Source organism: Lissotriton vulgaris, chromosome 2_2, assembly GCF_964263255.1.
Source record: "Lissotriton vulgaris chromosome 2_2, aLisVul1.2, whole genome shotgun sequence".
Classification (NCBI taxonomy): domain Eukaryota; kingdom Metazoa; phylum Chordata; class Amphibia; order Caudata; family Salamandridae; genus Lissotriton; species Lissotriton vulgaris.
The window spans coordinates 310,324,747-310,346,866 of NC_141688.1; the positions used below are offsets into that span (position 1 = coordinate 310,324,747).

The 22,120-nt window shown below is 49.5% G+C and overlaps 1 protein-coding gene across 1 annotated transcript in view; it reads right to left on the bottom strand.

Moving 5' to 3' along the window:
• The window catches only part of PEX16 (peroxisomal biogenesis factor 16), a 94,194-nt gene that overhangs the window by 51,844 nt on the left and 20,230 nt on the right, over nt 1–22,120 (bottom strand). Inside the window, exon 6 of the mRNA XM_086959646.1 lies at nt 6,141–6,221. Within this exon, the coding sequence (XP_086815772.1) occupies nt 6,141–6,221 (81 nt within the window). The remainder of the gene's footprint in view (nt 1–6,140; nt 6,222–22,120) is intronic.

Here is a 22,120-nt window from a genome sequence, read left to right on the forward strand (position 1 = left end):
CAACTACAGAGTCAATTAAACAGTTCAATGCATCACTTGCTTTTGAAGTGTTCTTTCCTTAGTCAGTAGATGACCCTGTAAGAGCCACAGTAATGGAGCATGGGGTCGGGAGTTTAGAGGAATGCGGCTGGGCACTGGCGCGACCCTGGAGTGGCCACAGTCCAACATCCAACCGTGTTCTGATTCCCAGAAGCAAAGGGCCTGGAGACATAGTAAAACCGTAGGAGCAGAGGGTTTACTGTAGGTCTGCCTGGTCGCCTCCTCGGTTCACAACAGACACTCTTAGGCAGGGACGTTCGTGAGCCTTTTATTTATTTATTTATTTGCAGGTTTTTATAGCGCTAGGAATAGACTCCCGTAGGAGTATATCCGTGCTTGAGACAGCCGGCATGAGGGGCTGGAGGTAGTAGCATTGAAATTATAAAGCTCGCTACAACTATTACCTAGTTCCAGAATAGAGATTTGCTTAGCTAGTAGTGACTAAACAAGAAAGTTTTCAATTGCTTCCTAAAAAGGAGATGGTTGGGGCATTGTCTCAGTAAGAGTGGGAGCGCGTTCCACAAATTGGGACCTACCACAGACAGGGCCTTACCACCCAGTCTAGTTCTACTGATCTTGGGTACACTCAGTAGCAACTGTTCGCTAGACCTAAGGGTGCGGGTAGGAACATATGGTACAAATTTTCTTGCCAGATATTCCGGTCCTAGATCGTGTAGACCTTTATGTATAATACAACAGGTCTTAAACTTCACTCGTTGGCGTATGGACAACCAGTGAAGTTTATTCAACAGAGGTTTGAATGGAGATCTGGGGGGGGGGCATTAAGAACCAGCCTAGCTGCTGTATTCTGCACTACTTGCAAACGATCTAGTACCTTTTCATTTGCACCTGCCAGGAGACCATTGCAATAATCAAGACGGCTGATTACTAGAGCCTGAACCAAAGTTCTTCTGTAGGAGTCAGGGAGGAAAGGGAATATCCTACGAAGGAGACCTATCATGTGGAAAGAAGATCCCACAATGCTGTTGCTATGTTGTTTCATAGTCAACTCCGGTTCCAATCGTACCCCCAGGTTCTTGATTATTAGCTTGGGTTCAGGGACTGGGCCTAAGTCAAGTGGCCACCAATCAGGGGACCACTGGACCATGGCTTCACCGAAAAGCATCACCTCTGTGTTACCAACATTACATTGAAGAAAGTTGGAAGACATCCACCGAGCTACTGCCTTCATCCCCTCGGAGAAAGATTGTATAATCTCCGGTGTTAGTTGTTTGAAGGGAAAAAGCAGCTGCGTATCGTCAGCATAGGACACTGGACAGAAACCAAAGGCTCTGGTTATATCTGCCAAGGGGGTCACATAGGTATTAAACAGGGTCGGGCTCAGACAGGATCCCTGAGGAACCCCCTTGGTGATCTAAACCTCTTCCGACCTGAACTCACCCATGGTGACACATTTCAAGATCTCAGTAGCCTTTGGACCCTGTAGGGGGGCTCAGGGGACCAACCACTGGTGGACCTATCTGGAGGCAATTCCTCCCCTATGGGACCAGTACGGACAGAACCCTAACCCGGCGCCCCGGACAAACAGGCAGCACCATATATATCCTTCGTGCTGCTCGGTGCCACTCCAGGAGCCCCAACGGTCAGCCTCGCTCATCCTGCCCTTCACATTCATGAGATAACGTTTTGCTTCTACCAGAGCTGTCTCCGCCTTTCACCACTTTGTAGTACCAAAGGCTGCCAGGCGAGTGGTTAATATTTAATCTACTTCGCCTCTGATTCAAGGTCACTCCTCCAACCTCTTCAGGTGACAGAGGCAGTTTTCACTGGTGCGGATAAGACACCCATTAATGGGAACACTTACACAGAACCATGATGGCCTCATATGAAGATCAAGACCTTCAGGTTTGAGGTCAAATAGGTCATTAAAAGAGGTTTATAAATTATAGGTAGTCTTCGAAAGTCAGGTCCACCGTCCTAGTATGTGGCTGAAATCTTCCCTGCGTTCCACATAGAACATTTAACTCTGCTCCAGTGCAGTACATTGACTGAAAATCAAACTACAGCAATAGGGCAAACACATATTTTAATGTGCAGAGCACATGCGCCAAGAGGCCGGTTAGTGATGTAACAGTGCCCAAGTCAAAACACCAGCAACTGCGGTGAAAGAACATGGTATGGGCACCACACCAAAAGGAGGCCTGTCCCACACGGTACGTCCCAAAAGGAAGGGTGGTCAAATGCACAAGATAAGCGTAAAACGTTTGCCCAACCAAGGCGCCACTAAGCACATGCCAAAATAAAATGGGAAGCACAATCAAACCTGAACACAACTACTTTGATGATCAGTCACACTACAACACAGGGTGCTAATCTGACCATGAATTGTGGTCACATGGCGCGCCAGTACATTCTACCTATGCCTTCAAGAACAGCAAGCCAACCTCTCATACAAGGTCACCTATGTGAACCAGTGAGACCCAAGCATTCAAACACAGGGACATAAAAAACATAAGAAAAATAGATCTCTCTCACGAGCAATGTCACATTTGCCTAAAGCAGTTGAATCATAAAAGCTTACGTTGCTCGTCCACTGAATATGAAAAACTTTCCAATAAAACAAGCTTTACAAAATTATAACGTTTAGGGCAGAAAACTGAGAAATCTCAAGTAAAGGATGGAGTGTTGGTAGCTACCACAAGACTCACAGGTCTTCACAAGAGCTCCAGCTTCAGCCTACACGTCCGCCTCCTACAGACCTTCATTCATCTCCCACAGAGGGATCCCTGCATGTCCAGCCTCCTGCAGACATTCATTCATCTCCCAGAGGGATCCCTGTATGTCCAGCCTCCTGCAGACCTTCATTCATCTCCCAGAGGGATCCCTGTATGTCCAGCCTCCTACAGACCTTCATTCATCTCCCACAGAGGGATCCCTGCACGTCCAGCCTCCTGCAGACCTTCATTCATCTCCCACAGAGGGATCCCTGCACGTCCAGCCTCCTGCAGACCTCTCTTGATCTCCCACAGAGAGATCCGTGCATGTACAGCCTCTTGCAGACCTCCGTTTATCTCCCACAGAGGGATCCCTGCACGTCCAGCCTACTGCAGATCTCCCTTCATCTCCCACAGAGGGATCCCTGCACGTCCAGCCTCCTGCAGTTCTCCCTTCATCTCCCACAGAGGGATCCCTGCTCGTCCAGCACCCTACAAATCTCCCTTCATCTCCCACAGAGGAATACATGAATGTCCAGCCTCCTGCAGACCTTCATTCATCTTCCACACAGGGATCCCTGCATGTCCAGACTCCTACAGATCTCTGTTCATCTCCCACAGAAGGATCCGTTCATCTCGCAGAGGGATCCCTGATCATCTCATCTCCCACAGAAGGATCCCTGAACCGCTCATCTCCCACAGAGGGAGCCCTGATCATCTCATCTCCCACAGAAGGATCCCTGAACCGCTCATCTCCCACAGAGGGACCCCTGATCCTCATCTCCCACAGAAGGATTTCTGACTCACTCATCTCCAACAGAGGGATCCCTGCACCGCTCATCTACCACAAAGGGATCCCTGCATGTCCAGCCTCCTACAGATCTGTTCATCTTCCACAGAAGGATCCGCTCATCTCCCACAGAAGGATCCCTGAACTGCTCATCTCCCACAGAGGGACCCCTGATCCTCATCTCCCACAGAAGGATCCCTGAACCGCTCATCTCCCACAGAGGGACCCCTGATCCTCTCATCTCCCACAGAAGGATCTCTGAACCTCTCATCTCCCACAGAAGGATCCGTTCATCTCCCACAGAGGGATCCCTGCATGTCCAGCCTCCTACAGATCTCTGTTCATCTCCCACAGAAGGATCCGTTCATCTCCCACAGAGGGATCTCTGAACCTCTCATCTCCCACAGAGGGATCTCTGAACCGCTCATCTCCCACAGAGGGACCCCTGATCATCTCATCTCCCACAGAAGGATCCCTGAACCGCTCATCTTCCACAGAAGGATCCCTGAACCACTCATCTCCCACAGAGGGACCCCTGATCCTCATCTCCCACAGAAGGATTTCTGAACCACTCATCTCCAACAGAGGGATCCCTGCACCGCTCATCTACCACAAAGGGATCCCTGCATGTCCAGCCTCCTACAGATCTGTTCATCTTCCACAGAAGGATCCGCTCATCTCCCACAGAAGGATCCCTGAACTGCTCATCTCCCACAGAGGGACCCCTGATCCTCTCATCTCCCACAGAAGGATCCCTGAACCGCTCATCTCCCACAGAAGGATCCCTGAACCGCTCATCTCCCACAGAGGGACCCCTGATCCTCTCATCTCCCACAGAAGGATCTCTGAACCTCTCATCTCCCACAGAAGGATCCGTTCATCTCCCACAGAGGGATCCCTGCATGTCCAGCCTCCTACAGATCTCTGTTCATCTCCCACAGAAGGATCCATTTATCTCCCAGAGAGGGATCCCTGAACCGCTCATCTCCCACAAAGGTATTGTGTACAGAACCGCACACGCTATTTAAGCGGCCATCAGCCGCTCCCACTCAAGGCCTGGGCAGTGGCATCTCTAGAAGTGACTATTGGTGGAGCACAAACTGGGCCACAAATAAAACTGGTGGGGCCACCTGCAAAGAGCAATTGTAAAGTGTGTGCGTTCTATATCCATGTTTGCTTCAGACTCTTGAAGTCATAGATACACATACACAAACATAGACAGATGTAAACAGTAAGCAAAATTGTAGACTCATTTGTTTGCGTCAGACACTGATTTGAGTCCATTTTGTTGCAGATCAAACATCGACACACTCTGGACGCCGGTCTTTGCCCTGCGTGAGTGATGTTTTTTATTTTTCATGGAGGGGGTAGTGGGGGTTTCCCCTCCCCTGTACCCTCACTACCCTCCCCACTGTGCCCACAGGCATTTCATCACCCACTGCAGAGCTATCCCGTACACCTCTCCATCAATCATGCGGTACTTGTATAGCACAGCCCTTCACCCGTGAGGGTCTCCAGGCGCTGGGCTGCGGGACCCCTAATGATACCACTGGTCACCTGGGCGCAGCAGCACTGCAACTACCAGCCCATTCAGAAGCGCCTTGAGACCCTCCCAGCGCATTGAGCCCCTCACGGGTGAGTAGCACGCTTACAATTCCCTGATTGGTTGATTGATTGAAATCCTTATAGCTCATGGGGAAGTTAGATCTTTTGATCCTCTTGATTGAGAGAATAAAATTGACAAATTAGATGTATGGATGGATTTGTATATATTGGCATACATAAAGTGGTTTGACCTCGAAACAAATGCTGCCTGTTTTGATATTTATGATGAACTAAAATTTAATAAAAGGAACTGAAGAACATAAACTGGCGTACTCCGTCTTTGGATTGTAACTCTGATGGATCCTTCCTCTAGGTTCACCTCCCTACAAGGAAGATTGCCCCAGGACTAGATGGCGTTTTGACTTATTGAGTTTTGTAGCTCAGTGTAAGGATCATAATTCAGTTGGCGCCCTCCCTGGCTATGTAGTCACGACTCAATGGGTCCCTAACCTGGCTACGTCAAAACCACTGGACCTGGGGATTGATCCTCAGGGCTTAATACAAAAAGATACATTGAAAACAAGTATTTTTTACAATGGCCACTAATTTGCTGAGTGCTGTGCAATGGAAGACAGGACAGCTGCACCCTCGTGCATATACACTTCTATTACAAGCATGCGGCAGTAATGCCCATCGTCACAACAGCTTAAATCAGACTAATTGCAATAACATATATGGCCCAATTTATAAATGATAAAGAAACCTGGTGTCTGGCATATACATAAGCAGCATGCGTTAGACAGAGTGCACATATACAGGCCAGGGAGAAGTGTGCAAGGAACTCTCAAGTTAGTATTTTAACACATCACACACTGTTTGAGCTGATGTATATTGTGGTCTGAAAAATCAAGAACAGCTCATTCTGGAAGTAATCTAACAGAAGAGAAACTACAACAAAAGGATGATGAGAAGAGAAGAGCAGTGGAGAGAGTCCAGAGCAGGTGTCTACCAGAGTACAGCCAGCCCAACCAAGAATTCCAGCAGAACTGACAGTCTCATACTCTCCACACTCCATCACAGCTGCTACTCACTGTCGGCGAGAGGACGCACCACCCTGTGGGATCTTTTTCCAACATACGCCTCCTCCTGCTCGTCTGACCCTGAACCTGGACCTGAAGGAGAAAGCAGAAAAGTGTGCATCAAGTAAAAAACTATAATCTCCAATTTTTCAAAGCAGAACCACAAACTACAGAGGTGAAAACACAGGAGTAAGTGCTGGTTGGATGCTGGCCAATGACCTGAAGGGAGCAGAGAAGTAAGTGCTGGGTAGATGCTGGCCAATGCCCTGAAGGGAACAGAGGAGTAAGTTCTGGGTGGATGCTGGCCAAATGCCCTGAAGGGAGCAGAGGAGTGAGTGCTGGGTGGATGCTGTCCAATACCCTGAAGGGAGCAGAGGAGTAAGTGCTGGTGGATGCTGGCCAATGACCTGAAGGGAGCAGAGAAGTAAGTGCTGGGTAGATACTGGCCAATGCCCTGAAGGGAACAGAGGAGTAAGTTCTGGGTGAATGCTAGTCAATGCCCTGAAGGGAGCAGAGGAGTGAGTGCTGGGTGAATGCTGGCCAATGCACTGAAGGGAGCAGAGGAGTAAGTGCTGGGTGGATGATGGCCAATGCCCTGAAGGGAGCAGAGGAGTAAGTGCTGGGTGGATACTGGCCAATGCCCTGAAGGGAACAGAGGAGTAAGTTCTGGGTGAATGCTGGTCAATGCCCTGAAGGGAGCAGAGGAGTGAGTGCTGGGTGAATGCTGGCCAATGCACTGAAGGGAGCAGAGGAGTAAGTGCTGGGTGAATGCTGTCCAATGCCCTGAAGGGAGCAGAGGAGTAAGTACTGGGTGGATGCTGGCCAATGCCCTGAAGGGAGCAGAGAAGTAAGTGCTGGGTAGATGCTGGCCAATGCCCTGAAGGGAACAGAGGAGTAAGTTCTGGGTGGATGCTGGCCAAATGCCCTGAAGGGAGCAGAGGAGTGAGTGCTGGGTGGATGCTGTCCAATACCCTGAAGGGAGCAGAGGAGTAAGTGCTGGTGGATGCTGGCCAATGACCTGAAGGGAGCAGAGAAGTAAGTGCTGGGTAGATACTGGCCAATGCCCTGAAGGGAACAGAGGAGTAAGTTCTGGGTGAATGCTGGTCAATGCCCTGAAGGGAGCAGAGGAGTGAGTGCTGGGTGAATGCTGGCCAATGCACTGAAGGGAGCAGAGGAGTAAGTGCTGGGTGAATGCTGTCCAATGCCCTGAAGGGAGCAGAGGCGTAAGTGCTGGGTAGATGCTGGCCAATGCCCTGAAGGGAGCAGAGGAGTAAGTACTGGGTGGATGCTGGCCAATGACCTGAAGGGAGCAGAGAAGTAAGTGCTGGGTAGATGCTGGCCAATGCCCTGAAGGGAACAGATGAGTAAGTTCTGGGTGGATGCTGGCCAAATGCCCTGAAGGGAGCAGAGGAGTGAGTGCTGGGTGGATGCTGTCCAATACCCTGAAGGGAGCAGAGGAGTAAGTGCTGGTGGATGCTGGCCAATGACCTGAAGGGAGCAGAGAAGTAAGTGCTGGGTAGATACTGGCCAATGCCCTTAAGGGAGCAGAGGAGTAAGTGCTGGGTGGATGATGGCCAATGCCCTCTAGGGAGCAGAGGAGTCAGTGCTGGGTGGATGCTGGCCAATGCCCTCTAGGGAGCAGAGGAGTAAGTGCTGGGTGGATGCTGGCCAATGCCCTGAAGGGAGCAGAGGAGTAAGTGCTGGGTGGATGCTGTCCAATACTCTGAAGGGAGCAGAGGAGTAAGTGCTGGTGGATGCAGTCCAATACCCTAAAGGGAGCAGAGGCGTAAGTGCTGGGTGGATGCTGGCCAATGCCCTGAAGGGAGCAGAGGAGTAAGTGCTGGGTGGATGCTGGCCAATGCCCTGAAGGGAGCAGAGGAGTAAGTGCTGGGTGGATGCTGTCAAATACTCTGAAGGGAGCAGAGGAGTAAGTGCTGGTGGATGCAGTCCAATACCCTAAAGGGAGCAGAGGAGTAAGTGCTGGGTGGATGCTGGCCAATGCCCTGAAGGGAGCAGAGGAGTAAGTGTTGGGTGGATGCTGGCCAATGCCCTGAAGGGAGCAGGGGAGTAAGTGCTGGGTGGATGCTGGCCAATGCCCTGAAGGGAGCAGAGGAGTAAGTGCTGGGTGGATGCTGGCCAATGCCCTGAAGGGAGCAGGGGAGTAAGTGCTGGGTGGATGCTGGCCAATGCCCTGAAGGGAGCAGAGGAGTAAGTGCTGGGTGGATGCTGGCCAATGCCCTGAAGGGAGCAGAGGAGTAAGTGCTGGGTGGATGCTGTCCAATACTCTGAAGGGAGCAGAGGAGTAAGTGTTGGTGGATGCTGGCCAATGCCCTAAGGGGAGCAGAGGAGTAAGTGCTGGTGGATGCAGTCCAATACCCTAAAGGGAGCAGAGGAATAAGTGCTGGGTGGATGCTGGCCAATGACCTGAAGGGAGCAGAGGAGTAAGTGCTGGGTGGATGCTGGCCAATGCCCTGAAGGGAGCAGAGGAGTAAGTGTTGGGTGGATGCTGGCCAATGCCCTGAAGGGAGCAGAGGAGTAAGTGCTGGGTGGATGCTGGCCAATGTCCTGAAGGGAGCAGAGAAGTAAGTGCTGGGTGGATGCTGGCCAATGCCCTGAAGGGAGCAGAGGAGTAAGTGCTGGGTGGATGCTGGCCAATGCCCTGAAGGGAGCAGAGGAGTAAGTGCTGGGTGGATGCTGGCCAATGCCCTGAAGGCAGCGGATGAGTAAGTGCTGGGTGGATGCTGGCCAATGGCCTGAAGGGAGCAGAGGAGTAAGTGCTGGTGGATGCTGGCCAATGACCTGAAGGGCGCAGAGGAGTAAGTGCTGGGTGGATGCTGGCCAATGGCCTTAAGGGAGCGGAGGAGTAATGCTGGGTGGATGCTGGCCAATGCCCTGAAGGGAGCAGAGGACTGAGCGATGGGAACAGATGGAGGGACAGGCTTTTCACAGAGAGCTGGAGGCAGGAGCCTCAGAAAAGGTGTTTGGAAAATGAGCCTGTAGGGAGTGAAAGCAAAGGGATGAGTAGAGGGACATGAGGATGTAGCAGGTGGGATTAGAGGTCAAGGGCTTGGATGCTGACCCTACAGGAAGTAAAGCCAGATTTGTATATGGAATCCAAGCTCTCAGAGGGGCCTGGGCGTAAGGTCAATGTATGCAATTTATGCAGAACACAACTGTCTACAAAGCAGCAGTGCACGGGCTACAACCTGATAACAGATTCTACAGAAGGCTCGTCAGGCCTAAAGATCTTACACAGGCATGCCTCAACTGGCAAGCACACTACACTTTGATACAGCCCATGCTCAACTTATCCACCAGTGCGGCTGGGCACATAACCTGCAGCTGGTAGAAAGAGTCGGATTTCTTGGCTTCAGTCAAGCATTGCCACTTGGCCAGGAGCGCCTTGTCACAGTAGGTATTACATTAAACTGACACAGGTCAGTACAAATGTCACCAACGTAGATCACGCCCGCCACCCACTATAGTTAAAGGTTTATGCTCTGAGTCGGGAAGGACAGAGCCCCACGTAGGTCTGGGCCTGGAGGACAGTAGCCTGCTATAGACTTGGCAGCAGTACTCCGGATAGAATCTGGAAGGTTAGGAGGAACAGATCACCAGGTAAATGTTGAATCCAGGAGGCAGGGGACCTAATATGTCTGAAAAGGGGTGGGGCTCAGGTTATTTGGTGTGGGAGCAAAAACCCAGGAATGTTCACAACAACGTTTTTTAGCACATCCAGCAAAAATGGTATTGTTGAAAGAGGTCACATTAAAAATAATATTCCATTCAGTGGAAAAAACTGTTGCCACACATCTGCTACTTGAAGAGAACAATAATGATGCTTCAATAGCCACAGAAGGGGTGATAAAGTTGTGAAGATAACCAAAAAAGGAATTTTTACTAAATATATCAAGCCTTCCTGCGAAAAAATGTTTTTTTTTAAAATAAACACACACAGAGTTATCTAGCCAAGAAAATGCTAGAAAGCCAAAAAGAGGAACAATACTAACATTTCGAGGACATGTTTGCATTCTTAGGAGTACAAACTAACTGGAATCTGTGGCATCTTTAATTTCGTCCTGGGTATCATCATGCTTCACTGCTATGCCCAGTTATTTACTACACTGTGCATCACTGGGTCACACCCCCAATAAAGTTTACTTTTGCACCCAGTAATAAGGTTTTCAACCCTGTAGGAGCCATTTAGCATGATGTAACCCCCTATGCCGAACCCCTGGCTGGTGCGCGTTCATGACCCTCCTGCTGCTCCACTTACGGGGCCTACTCAGGCACAGACCTCTTGGTGGGGCTTGGTGGGAGTGCGAGCTGCCCAAAAAAACATGTCCACACTAACCGGCCTTTGACACAGTGTCTGCTGAACAGGAGCACATGGACCCAGTTTAAAAACTCTGAAAAGAAGCACATTTATCAAGCCAGGGTGGCCATGACTGAGAAGTAGAGGTGCACGAGAGAGGGGGACTCTTGCATCACATGCAATAGAATCACAAGACCAACCTACATCATGTGCTGCACACATCCACGTGCAATTCAACAAAAGGACTAGATCTTTATACTCCGAGTAATGCGATTTCGAGGACCAGTCACAATTTCACCAGATGCATAGAAGAGGTAGAGAGAGATCTTGGACTCCCCTTAGCTGACATTGGGCACCAATAAAAGTTCTCAAGGCAGAAACCTCCAGAAGCCCAGGTCCAGGCTAGAAAGAGCATCCATCTGGATTCCCGCAGATTGCATAGGGTGGCATTATCTGACATTCTGAATACCGCTAAGACATTTTGAAACAATAACAGAGCACAGCGGCTCGAACGTGGGATGGAGCTCAGCTGTCCAATGGTAGCGGCTCTCCTTTGTGCACAGCTGCAAACCAGAAGACACAGCGAGATGCTCTTCTGGGCGGGGGGGGGGGGGGTTGTTCAGAAGAAGTCGTCAGCTTGAAGATTGAGGATACAGTGCATCCTTTCGCAGAGGCACCTGTGGAACCCAAGTCGTATGATATTGAAAGAAATAGGAGCTTAAACATAATAAAAAAGAGCATCGAGCTGAAACGCATCATAACTGTCAAAAAGCTGCAACACTGAGAAGTGGTTCTCATGCTCGAGCCTCAGCGGCTGGCTCTCATCAGCTGTTGCAGCATCTGAACTGCGGCACATTGGGTCTCAGGCCATGCATGAGACTGCAAAAACAGAAGGATCCCTCATGAGGCATATATGAAGGTCCCAAATCAACAAGTGGAGTCTGCATTCACCATTTTCAAAGAACGAGAGAAGCTGCTCTAAAAATGTCCACCTTGCCTGCGGAGCTCTTCCCTTAGATCACAATGTTGGTATTGTCAGTTTTCAGCTTCAGATAGTTGGTCTTCATCCAGTGGGCGATTTCCGTCATGCAGGCACTGAACTTCATCCAGGTACAGGGCGTCTTGTCCAGGAGGTAGAGAATGAGTTGCATATCCGTGCCCTTGCGACGGAGTCAGTAAACAAAATGACTTACACTTCTTTTTTTATTTGTAAGTTTTATATGAAATATATTAAATGGTTTTTAGCCCCATATTTTAAAAAACATAGACCGCTCTCCTTGAATCAGTCCTATTTAATGCTCCTAAAATTAGAGGATGATGAACTTATATTCCGCACAAGCACTTTCTTAAAAGTTATTTTTAATGTACGTAAAACTATGGAATGCCCCTGATTTATTTGCACTTTCCATGATTGTTGACCTCTTTTGCACTCTATATAATGAGAAATATGTTACTTTGTAATTGTATTGATATGCACTTTATAATATCTATTACATCTATTGTAATTTAAAAAAAATGTTGAAGTGTATTTTAACTGTGCTTTTATGGATTTCTTGTAATCCGAATAAAGATTTCGAATCGAATCGAGTTGCATATCATTGGACTGTATGTTGAAGTTGTGAGAGCGGATAATGATGGCTAGAGCGGCCTTGTGTGCGTTGAACAGGGTCAGGTATCGGGAGGATCCTTATGAAACTCCACAGATGAGGGTTCCATCAGAGTGCGCGCCCTTGGATTCTGAAGCCATGTTGGCATTGGATGGGGTGGGAGACTGTGTCAAATGTTGCAGAGAGGTCCAGGAGGATGAGGGCCCCCATGTCCCCTCTGTGCAAAGTTATGCGAATATCATCCATGGAGGCCATGAGGGCAGTTTCCGTGCTGTGGTTTGGTCTGACTGTGCACGAGTGATAAAGGAGTTGGTGATCGTTGAGGTGTCTTTTGATGAGTTTCTCTAAAGACCTTGGCTAGGAATTGAAGCAGGGCGATTGGTCAGTAATTGGCGAGCGTTGCCTGTCCAAGGAGAGTTTTTTCAGCAATGGGAGAACAGTTGTCTGCTTTCATGCATCTCAGAAGGTTGCGGAAACAGTGGATGTATTCAGAATTGGTGTGGGCATAGCAATGAGGAGTTGCAATCCTCTGAGTAGGCATAGTGAGAGCAGATATCTCATTGGGTCCCTGGATGGACTACATGGTGGCGGCGATTTCTTTTGAGGTGATGTGGTTAGCATTGGTTCTTAGGATAAGAACGGGAGGCGTTTAGCAAGGTCTGTCCGGTCCGACTGCGCGTTGAAGTTGCTATAAATGAACAGAACTGAGAGATGGATCCTGGTGCTGGAAGGAGTGGAGCCTGAAGCGCGGACGTTCGGATGGTCTCCGAGTCTAAGACTGGCTGCATACGGGTACGAACCTTGGGAGTCCTATTAAACAGTGACCTTTCCTCCTTAGGACAAAAGAGAAATTAAATGGCTTAACCTACAAAAAGCCTCCATTTGAAACATCCCGCTCCATCTTCAGACTAGATACAGAACAGAGCATACAAGAGCACTGTCCAGCAGCCCATTCAGGCAATGTAACATTTCACTGTGCAGCTAAAAAAAATGCTCAACATGTTGCAATGGTTATAAAACCTGAATCTGCAAACACTTGCTAGCTTGATGCCAACCGTAAAGGATGCAAGGATCAAGTGTAAAGTTCACTGCACCATAGATGAGGTCTACTGGAGTGAAGGGCCAGCGTAACTGAAACCACCAGGGACCTAATAACCAGTAACCCTGGGAGGAGTTCACAGAGTTGCACTACGCGGAGCTCCGCAAGCGGCAGAGTTCCATCGAAAAATGGCGTTCGCGGTGATTACCCAGTGCAGATGCTTGTCCGCACTGTGCAATCATTCCGAATGGCACCTTGCACAGCACAAGCTGTCCCTTCTTTCTCTTTTCTGCAGCTCGAGTAGATTTTTACTTGAGCGGCAGCTTTCTCAACACGAACAAGCAGTTTCTCATCGCGAGCATATGCGCCCAATCCAATGAGAAACCTAACTACCCTGCGTTGAGAAATCTCGGCAGGATGTTTATTTTCCATGCTCACACTCGCCAACTTGATGTTGACGATCACGAACGAGGAAAAATTTTGCCGGGAGGTTGATTTTCTTCGATCGCTAACTTGACGTTGGTGAACGTGAGAGGAAAAAGACTCCACTCCACTGCGTGAAGCGGTGTTTTTCGGAACTCCGCGAGCTCTGTGTAACGCGGAGTGTGGAAAAACTACGCGAGCGGAGCAGAGTCCACCGCCCAGGCTTAATAAATAGCCAGCTAGGAACCGGAGCTATTGCACAAATGAGCATCAATCAAGTCTTCAACAACTCAAACATAGAAGTTGGTCCGCGGGAAGTTTAGGGCTGACACCTGTTGAATACCTCAAACATAACCGTTAGTGCAGAATCAAACCAGATAAGAAGATATATTTTTAGGCAGGCCTTCAGCAGCACACCACCAAGAAAAGGTGTTACTTATTTAAGACTAACTCACAGGAGTTCCAACGCGCCTCAAATTTAACTCCATTTCTCCAAATATCACTTGACTTGAACTACTGAAGGCACAAAAATGACTGAGTAGTGCTAATTATTTCCAAACAGATGAACATTCTCAAGGAACTCTCTTGGCTAACTTACATTATCGTGATCATGTCAGGACAGGAACACTTTATTCCATATATTATATACACGTGTGCGGTAAGGAGTAGTTCATTGCAAGGGTTATGTATGGTTCGCAGTTCCTTATCCCACATGTTATTGCACTTAGAAGAACATAAGCATATATTTTCAGATGTGTATGGTTGAGGCACTCTATCACTCATACTGTATCTGGAGTGATTCATTCTGTATGGTCGGGTACATCACCCATATAAAGATTTGTGATTCTTTAACCATGTGATAAATACATCCAGTTTCTTTCTTCCACTTAATGGTAAAGAGCTTTGTACCGGGGTGGGGGACACGCTCAACAAGGTTATGGGCTTCGATGTTCAGCATCTGTAGGGCAGGTGAACTCTAGAAGGACATAAAACTCTTGCACAAAGAAAACGCCATATTATGAGAATTCTTGCAGATCTGTGCGGTCGTGATTATAGAACGGTTATGCCCATTCTTCTTAGTTTCAAGACAGGCTAAGTAAGTGTCTAAGCAGGACCCTTCTTTCGGTGGGGTTTTAAAAAGAACAAAAGTTATGTCTTTTTTATATTTGCTCAGAGGGTGCGATGTGGTGGTGTATTTACTGACAATTACTGATAACCTGATCATTTTCTAACACAGCCATTGCATCTAGGGCCCCCCTACCTGTTTCCATTCTTGCCCTGCCAGCGCCCCGGTCCACCACGGTATTTACCGATTGTGGTGGAGGGCGCCGGCAAACAATTCCTCCCGCTGACCTGATTGGCTCTCACAGGGTCACGTGGGGATCGACACCCAGGCTCCTTTAATATTTAGGCTAGATGGCTTCTTCCGCGCCCAGCGGGCGCACGCCGAAGTCGCGTCTAAGTCCTGCCCGTCTGCGCCCGTCCGTGCAGAGGATGCGCCAGGGAGGTTGGTTCTAATTTCAAATGCTCTCAAGTAGGTCCCATTGTTTCCGTATACGATTTATTGACACTTAGGCCCCTGTCATCACAAACTTCCCCCAGAAGCTTTCCTTGGGAACTTTGGTTGTAGCTGCACTACCAAGGGCACCTGCCCTAAAACATTTTGGCCATCCTAGCAAGCGTTTTTCCCCTGAAAGGCAAAAATCACCCTCAATAATTTCTGAAGTCGGCTTTCTTATTAACTCTAGATCTTTAGTTAAGAATAATATTGCGTTCAGGGATTTTGTCTCCGCTAGGAAGCCCTCGTGGGTCTTTGTTATGGAAACGTGGGAATCAGACTCTGCTGGCCCTGAGATGGTCAATGCCATCCCAGAGGGATACGCCTTAGCCCAGATGAATAGAGTTGGTCGTAGGGGAGGAGGACTGGGCATAGTGTATAAGTGCTCCTCCATATGCCGAATGAAACCCCTCTCCACTCCTCAAGACCCTTTCCAGATCATTCACTTCACTCTTAACTCCTCGCCCACAACCTTTTTTTCGGGTCTCTTGCTCGATAGGCCCCCTGGCCCTAGGTCGAGTTTCAGCCATGATCTGTTGAAAATGTTAGAGCCTTACATCGACAGACCGCACCTGACCGTTTTGGGTGACCTAAATTTCCATCTGGAAAGTCTGGGCTCCAGTGACACCTCTGCTCTGGTGGACTCCCTAGCCTCATGTGGCCTGCTGCAATTGGTTGATAGCCCCACCCACCTAGCGAGCCACACACTGGAGGAGGTTTTCTCAAATGACCCTAGACTTACGATAGGTTCCCCCATTCCCCTCGCATGGTCAGACCATATGGCCGTCCCCCTCGAATCAAAATCCTATCATACTCCTGTTCCACTTTCTGATCCCAGGAAATGGGAACTGAAAAGAAATTTTAAGTTGATTAACAATGAGACTCTTGCTCCTCTTATGAATAGAGCTAGGCTAGCCCCCCTGAGGAATGCTAATGCCGCTGCTCGCGATTTTTCCATTTCCATTGCAAATGCAGTAGACACGGTGGCCCCTGCTAAACAGCGCTATTCGGCCAGAAAGGGACCCTCAGCCCCCTGGTTCTCAGAATCGCTTAGGCTTCTAAGGCAGGGATGCAGAAAGCAGGAGAGGCTTTGGCGAACCTTTCTAGATCCTAAGGAGAAGGAAAATGCAAATGCTACTTACCAGTATGCATCTGTTCTTGGCATGTAGGGCTGCTGACATTCATATCTGTGCATAGATCGCCGCCTAGTGTTGGGTCCGGATGATTGCACATTGTTGTCCTGGAAGAGTCTTCGAAGTATCACGAGATAGGTGGCTCCTCCCCTGGACTACAGTGCGCATGGGCATCGCCTCCATCCCCAGATTGTTTTTAGCCATTGGCAGAGATGGAGTGAAGTATGTGAGTGATGACCATGCTATTGAGCATATATATATATGAAGACTGCAGCTGCTACAGGCGCCGGGGAGGAGGGTGGCCGATATGAATGTCAGCAGCCCTACATGCCAAGAACAGATGCATACTGGTAAGTAGCATTTGCAGTTCGAGGCATGTGGGCTGCTGAATTCATATCTGTGCATAGAATACATAGCAGTCCCTCCATTAACGGCGGCTGCCCGTGCCAGCTGCAGCAGTCTGAAAAAGTGTCTTGAGAACAGACTGACCAACAGCTGCCTGCTGTTTGGAGTGCACGTCTACACAGTAATGTTTAGTGAAAGTATGTGTGGTAGACCATGTGGCTGCTCTACAAATGTCTTCTAAGGGAATGTTACCTAGGAAAGCCATAGAGGCCCCTAACTTCCTGGTGGAGTGGGCTCTTGGTTGGATAGTGAGAGTGCGTTTAGCTTTAGCGTAACAGATTTGAATGCATTTCACAATCCACCTAGCGATCCCAGCTTTGGAGATAGCGTTTCCCTTGTGGTGTGAGGCAAAAGCAACGAAAAGCTGCTTGGTTTTGCGAAAATCTTTTGTCCTGTCCACATAGTACATCAAGGCTCTCTTAACGTCAAGGGTGTGGAGCATCCGCTCCGCTAGCGTCTCAGGGTTTTGGAAAAACACCGGCAACTCAATTGTCTGGTTCATATGGAATTGAGACACAACCTTGGGTAAGAATTTAGGGTTAGTGCGGAGCACAACCCTGTTAGCATGTACCTGGAAGAAAGGTTCTTGGATGGTGAGCGCCTGCAGCTCGCTAACCCTCCGTAGCGATGTAATTGCTACTAAGAAAGCAACCTTCCAAGTCAGAAACTGTAGCTCACAAGAGTGCAGTGGCTCGAAGGGAGGACCCATCAGTCTCGTAAGAACCACATTGAGGTTCCACTCTGGAGCTGGTGGGGTCCTTGGCGGAATGACTCTTTTAAGTCCTTCCAGAAAAGCCTTGATAGCAGGAACCCTAAAAAGTGACAGGTGTTGCCTGTTCTGAAGGTATGTTGCCATAGCAGACAGGTGAATGCGGATGGAAGAGTACGCCAAATTGCATTGGTACAGGTGGAACAGGTAACAAATGATGTTTTGAATGGAAGCATCCAGCGGATCAATATTGTGGTTAACACAGTAAATGACGAACCTCTTCCATTTAGCCGCATAACAAGCTCTAGTAGTGGGCTTCCTTGCCTCCCGAATGATGTTCATGCAATCGGGAGGAAGATTGAGGTAGCCAAACTCTAGGACTTCAGGAGCCAGATCGCCAGGTTGAGCTGTTGCGGATCTGGGTGCTGAATGTCGCCATGGCTCTGCGTCAGAAGGCTGAGAGTGAGATGAAGCCTTTGATGCGGTACCACGGACAGTTCTAGAAACGTGGTGTACCATGGTTGGCGAGCCCACGTCGGAGCAACCAGGATGAGAGTCATCGAGTGCTGCCTGAGCTTGCGTGCCACCAGCGGTATCAGAGGTGCTGGGGGAAAAGCGTACGCAAATCTGCCTGACCAGTTCATCCACATCGCATTGCCCTGTGATTGCGGGTGTGGGAATCTGGCGGCGAAGCTTCGGCATTTTGCGTTCTCCTTTGTGGCGAACAGGTCTATCTCTGGATGACCCCACCTTTGGAAGTACGGTTGGAGTACTGATGGATGTATCTCCCACTCGTGCATTTGATGGCTGTGCCTGCTGAGCAGGTCCGCCATCTGGTTGTCCTTGCCCGGGAGATGCTCCGCCATGAGGAAGATGTTCCTCTGAATGGCCCACTTCCACATGCTCTGAGCCAGATGAGACAGCTGTGGAGAGTGTGTGCCTCCCTGCTTCTGAATGTAGTACATGGCTGTCATGTTGTCCGTCCGGATCAACACGACCTTGTTGCACAGCTGTACTTTGAACGCCTTTAAGGCCATGAAGATTGCCATCAGTTCCAACACATTGATGTGCATCTTCCTTTGCTGTAGTGTCCATAGTCCCTGCACTGTGTGGTGGAGTACATGCGCTCCCCATCCCTGGAGAGAAGCGTCCGTTGTCAGGATAATCTGCGGCACAGGCTCTTGGAATGGTCGGCCCTTGCAAAGGTTTTGTGGATTCCACCAATGCAGAGAGTTGTATGCCCGACCGCTCACCAACACTAGGTCTGTTAGTGGCGCCTGAGTCCACTGACGTGCCAGGCACTCCTGAAGCGGACGCATATGTAGCCTCGCGTGCGGGACAATGGAGATGCAGGAGGCCATCATGCCTATCAACTGCATGAACACCTTCGCCGGAAGCGAGTGTTGGGGTCTGAATCGTTGGATCAGCGTTTGGATACTGGCGATTCTCACTGAGTTTGGCTGCGCAGTGGCTGCCAGAGTGTTTATTGTCGCGCCCAGATACTGTCGTACATGGGCGGGCTGGAGATGGGATTTCGGGTAGTTCAGAGAGAATCCCAGATCGTGCAGGAGATGAATGGTGCGGGACACGTGGTCGGCGCACTGTTGTTCTGTTTTTGCTTGAATGAGCCAGTCGTCCAGGTAAGGGTAGACGTGGACGTTCTGGCGTCGCAGATGCGCCGCCACAGTCGCCAGGCACTTCGTAAAGACTCTTGGCGCTGTGGTGACCCCGAACGGCAGAACCCTGAACTGGTAGTGCTGGTTTTGGATCGTGAATCTGAGGTACTTCCTGTGTGAAGGATGCAGGGGGATATGAAAGTATGCGTCTTTTAGATCCAACGTAGCCAGGAAGTCCCCCTGTTGAAGCAGAGGGAGCACCTGCTGCAACGTGAGCATATGGAAATGCTCCGAGAGAATGTACCAGTTGAGGGGCCTGAGGTCCAGGATGGGCCGCAGGGAACCGTCCTTCTTGGGGATTAGGAAGTACAGAGAGTAAACACCTGTACCCCTTTCCTGCAGCGGGACGAGCTCTATTGCGCCTTTTTGCAGCATGACCTGAACCTCCTGCTGCAACAAGAGCAAGTGCTCGCCGGACATAGGACAGCTTCTTGGAGGTATGTTTGGTGGAGTGGAGGTAAGTTCCAGACAGTAACCGTACTGGATAAGAGACTTGACCCACCTGTCCGTGGTGATGGATTTCCACGCGGGCAGGAACTGCTGGAGTCTCCCCCCGACCGGTGTTGTGTGGTCGGGGGGCAGTGACAAGGCGTCACTGCTTGTTGGCGGCGGTGGACCTGGAGCTGTTGTTTCCACGTCCCCTGCCTTTGATGTTGTTGCCTCTGTATCCACCTCTACCCTTGTTGGTGTATGAGGTATGGGTATTGCCCTTGTAGTATTGAGTGGATTGCGATGCCTGACCCCTTGAGGTGCCTCTGGTATTGGAGCGGCGAAAGGAGCCACCCCGAAACTGCTGAGATTGAAGGGCCCCCATCGATTTAGCAGTGTCAGTGTCTTTTTTCATTTTTTCAAGCGTCGCATCCACCTCAGGGCCAAACAAATGATCAGGATTAACCGTTTGGTTCAGGATGGTCGTTTGTATATCGGGTTTAAAACCTGAAATCCTAAGCCAAGCATGCCTCCTGAGCAACACACTAGTGTTGATTGCCCTGGAAGCTGTATCAGCTACATCCAGCGCACACTTTATGGAAGCGTTTGAGATGAGCTTCCCCTCTTGAATTATCATCTCCCCTGCTTCCTTGTACTGGTCAGGCAAGTGTTGCAGTAGTGTCTCTAGGGTGTCATAATGAGCCCTATCGTAACGTGCGAGTAAGGCCTGAGTGTTTGAAATGCGCCAAATGTTAGCTGCCTGTGCAGCGATCCGCTTTCCTGAGGCCTCAAATATTTTCGACTCTTTGTCTGGGGGAGGAGCGTCACCAGTTGTCTGTGAGTTCGCCCTCTTCCGAGCGTTGGCAACGACCAAAGAGTCCAGTGGCAAGTGTCCCTTGATATATGTTGGATCCGAGGGCGCTGCCTTATATTTTTTATCAATGCGTGGATTGATAACACGTGCCCGAGTGGGCTCCTTGAATACCTCCTGTGCATGCTTGAGCACCCCCTTGTTATAGGAATGACAGGAGAAAACCCATATACCACGTTGGGATGGGTGTATCATGTAGACAAAAACAATTCCCAACTGGTATCATGTAGAGACAGTTTCAATTGTGTATGCCGTGGGCATTACAAAGAACAGAAACAAGGAGTCAAATGATTCAGGAAAAAGTGGTATTATTCACCAAGAAAACAAATTTTTCTTTCATATGAAATTACAGTTAGGAACAGCACTGTAAAGATCAGATCTTATAACAACCCGGTGGCACTTGGTGCAAGGTGCTATATACAGTTTAGTGAGGTGAGTGTGCAAGTGCTTTAAAAACAGCATAGACGACGCATTAAACAAAGTATATACATCAGATAAAACTCCACAACACAAGTTACAGTCACTTGGAAGAACAATTATTCCTTGTGGGAGCTTTAAGCGCGGGATGCGTCATATGATTCAGGCTGTGTGGTCGACGGCGTTTCGATCCCCTTTAGTCGGGATCCTCATCAGGACAGGGTTGTTGATGGGTACAGCGCTGTAGGCAAAGAAGGGCAATTTAGGGAGGCTGCTGGCAGTGGGAGCGGGTGGTGCGAAGGTGAACAGTGGCTAATTAGGGCTGTATCACTGAAGGTATACTGTGCTAATGAAGTGGTAGTAGTGGTGGCCGGAGAGGGAAGGAGGGTGACAATTGGGGGTGCCTAGTGTGCAGGTGTGGCCGGTCTAGAATCAATTAGCCGGGCAGTGGAGGGTGGAAATCAATACAACTCAACACTCACAAGGTAGCCAGGCAGGAATGCGTGGCTGGCGGCACTTCGAAGTAATTTTGATCGAGTGCTGGGGGAAAAAAATAATGTTTACTAGGAGGCGCGAGGGCGTCTAGTAACTTGGGTCAAGGGTAAAAACAACATGCGAAGAGTTACCTGATCGCGGTTCTAAGTAGGACTGCTCGCGTGGTGTTGGCTGCGTCTGTACGGGCAAAGGGAGAGAATTGGGTCAGTGAGATACACGCCGTCGCGATCTGGAAGGCGTGAAAAGACCGCGGTCGGAGCTCGCACGCTCTGGGAGTCAGAGACGCTCTTACCTGAAAATTCAGGGCAACAGAAGGCAATAGCTCATCTGGCGTCTCACGGCAGTGAATGCTGGAGCTGACCGTCGCGTCTAGGTGCCAAGAGTAATAACCCGGCAAACGCGAGGAGGGGGCGGAGTCCGTGCGGAAGCGGGAGGCGGAGTTTTGGGAGTGTCTAGGTGGTGTCAGGAGGCCATAGGTCGTGGGCAGAGCGGGGGGCGTGGACTGGGAGGGCTGGGGGGGGGGGCAGGAAGACAGAAGCGCGGTTGCCGAGGCAACCTGGACAAACAGGAAGTAACTAGTGCAGAAGATAGTCGGGACCGGGGAAGATTCAAAATTGCGGTCGGCGTTGTATCGGCCTGTCCAGCAATTAGGGACGAGGTTGAAGAGAAGGCAAACCAAGGTGATGCTTTTCCAGTACATCCCTGAAGGGGCATATGAACCATATTGTAATTACATCAAATATGGACGAAGTTGATAATACATGCATAGAACCCATGAGGGCGCGGGAAAAACAAAGTCTGGTTACATTCAATGGTGTAAGGTTTGAAACCGGGCAGTTAATTACAGGGAATGGTCTATACAATTGGTCAAAAAATACATGAGCCCGCTTAGTTAATTGTATCAGTTATACAAGT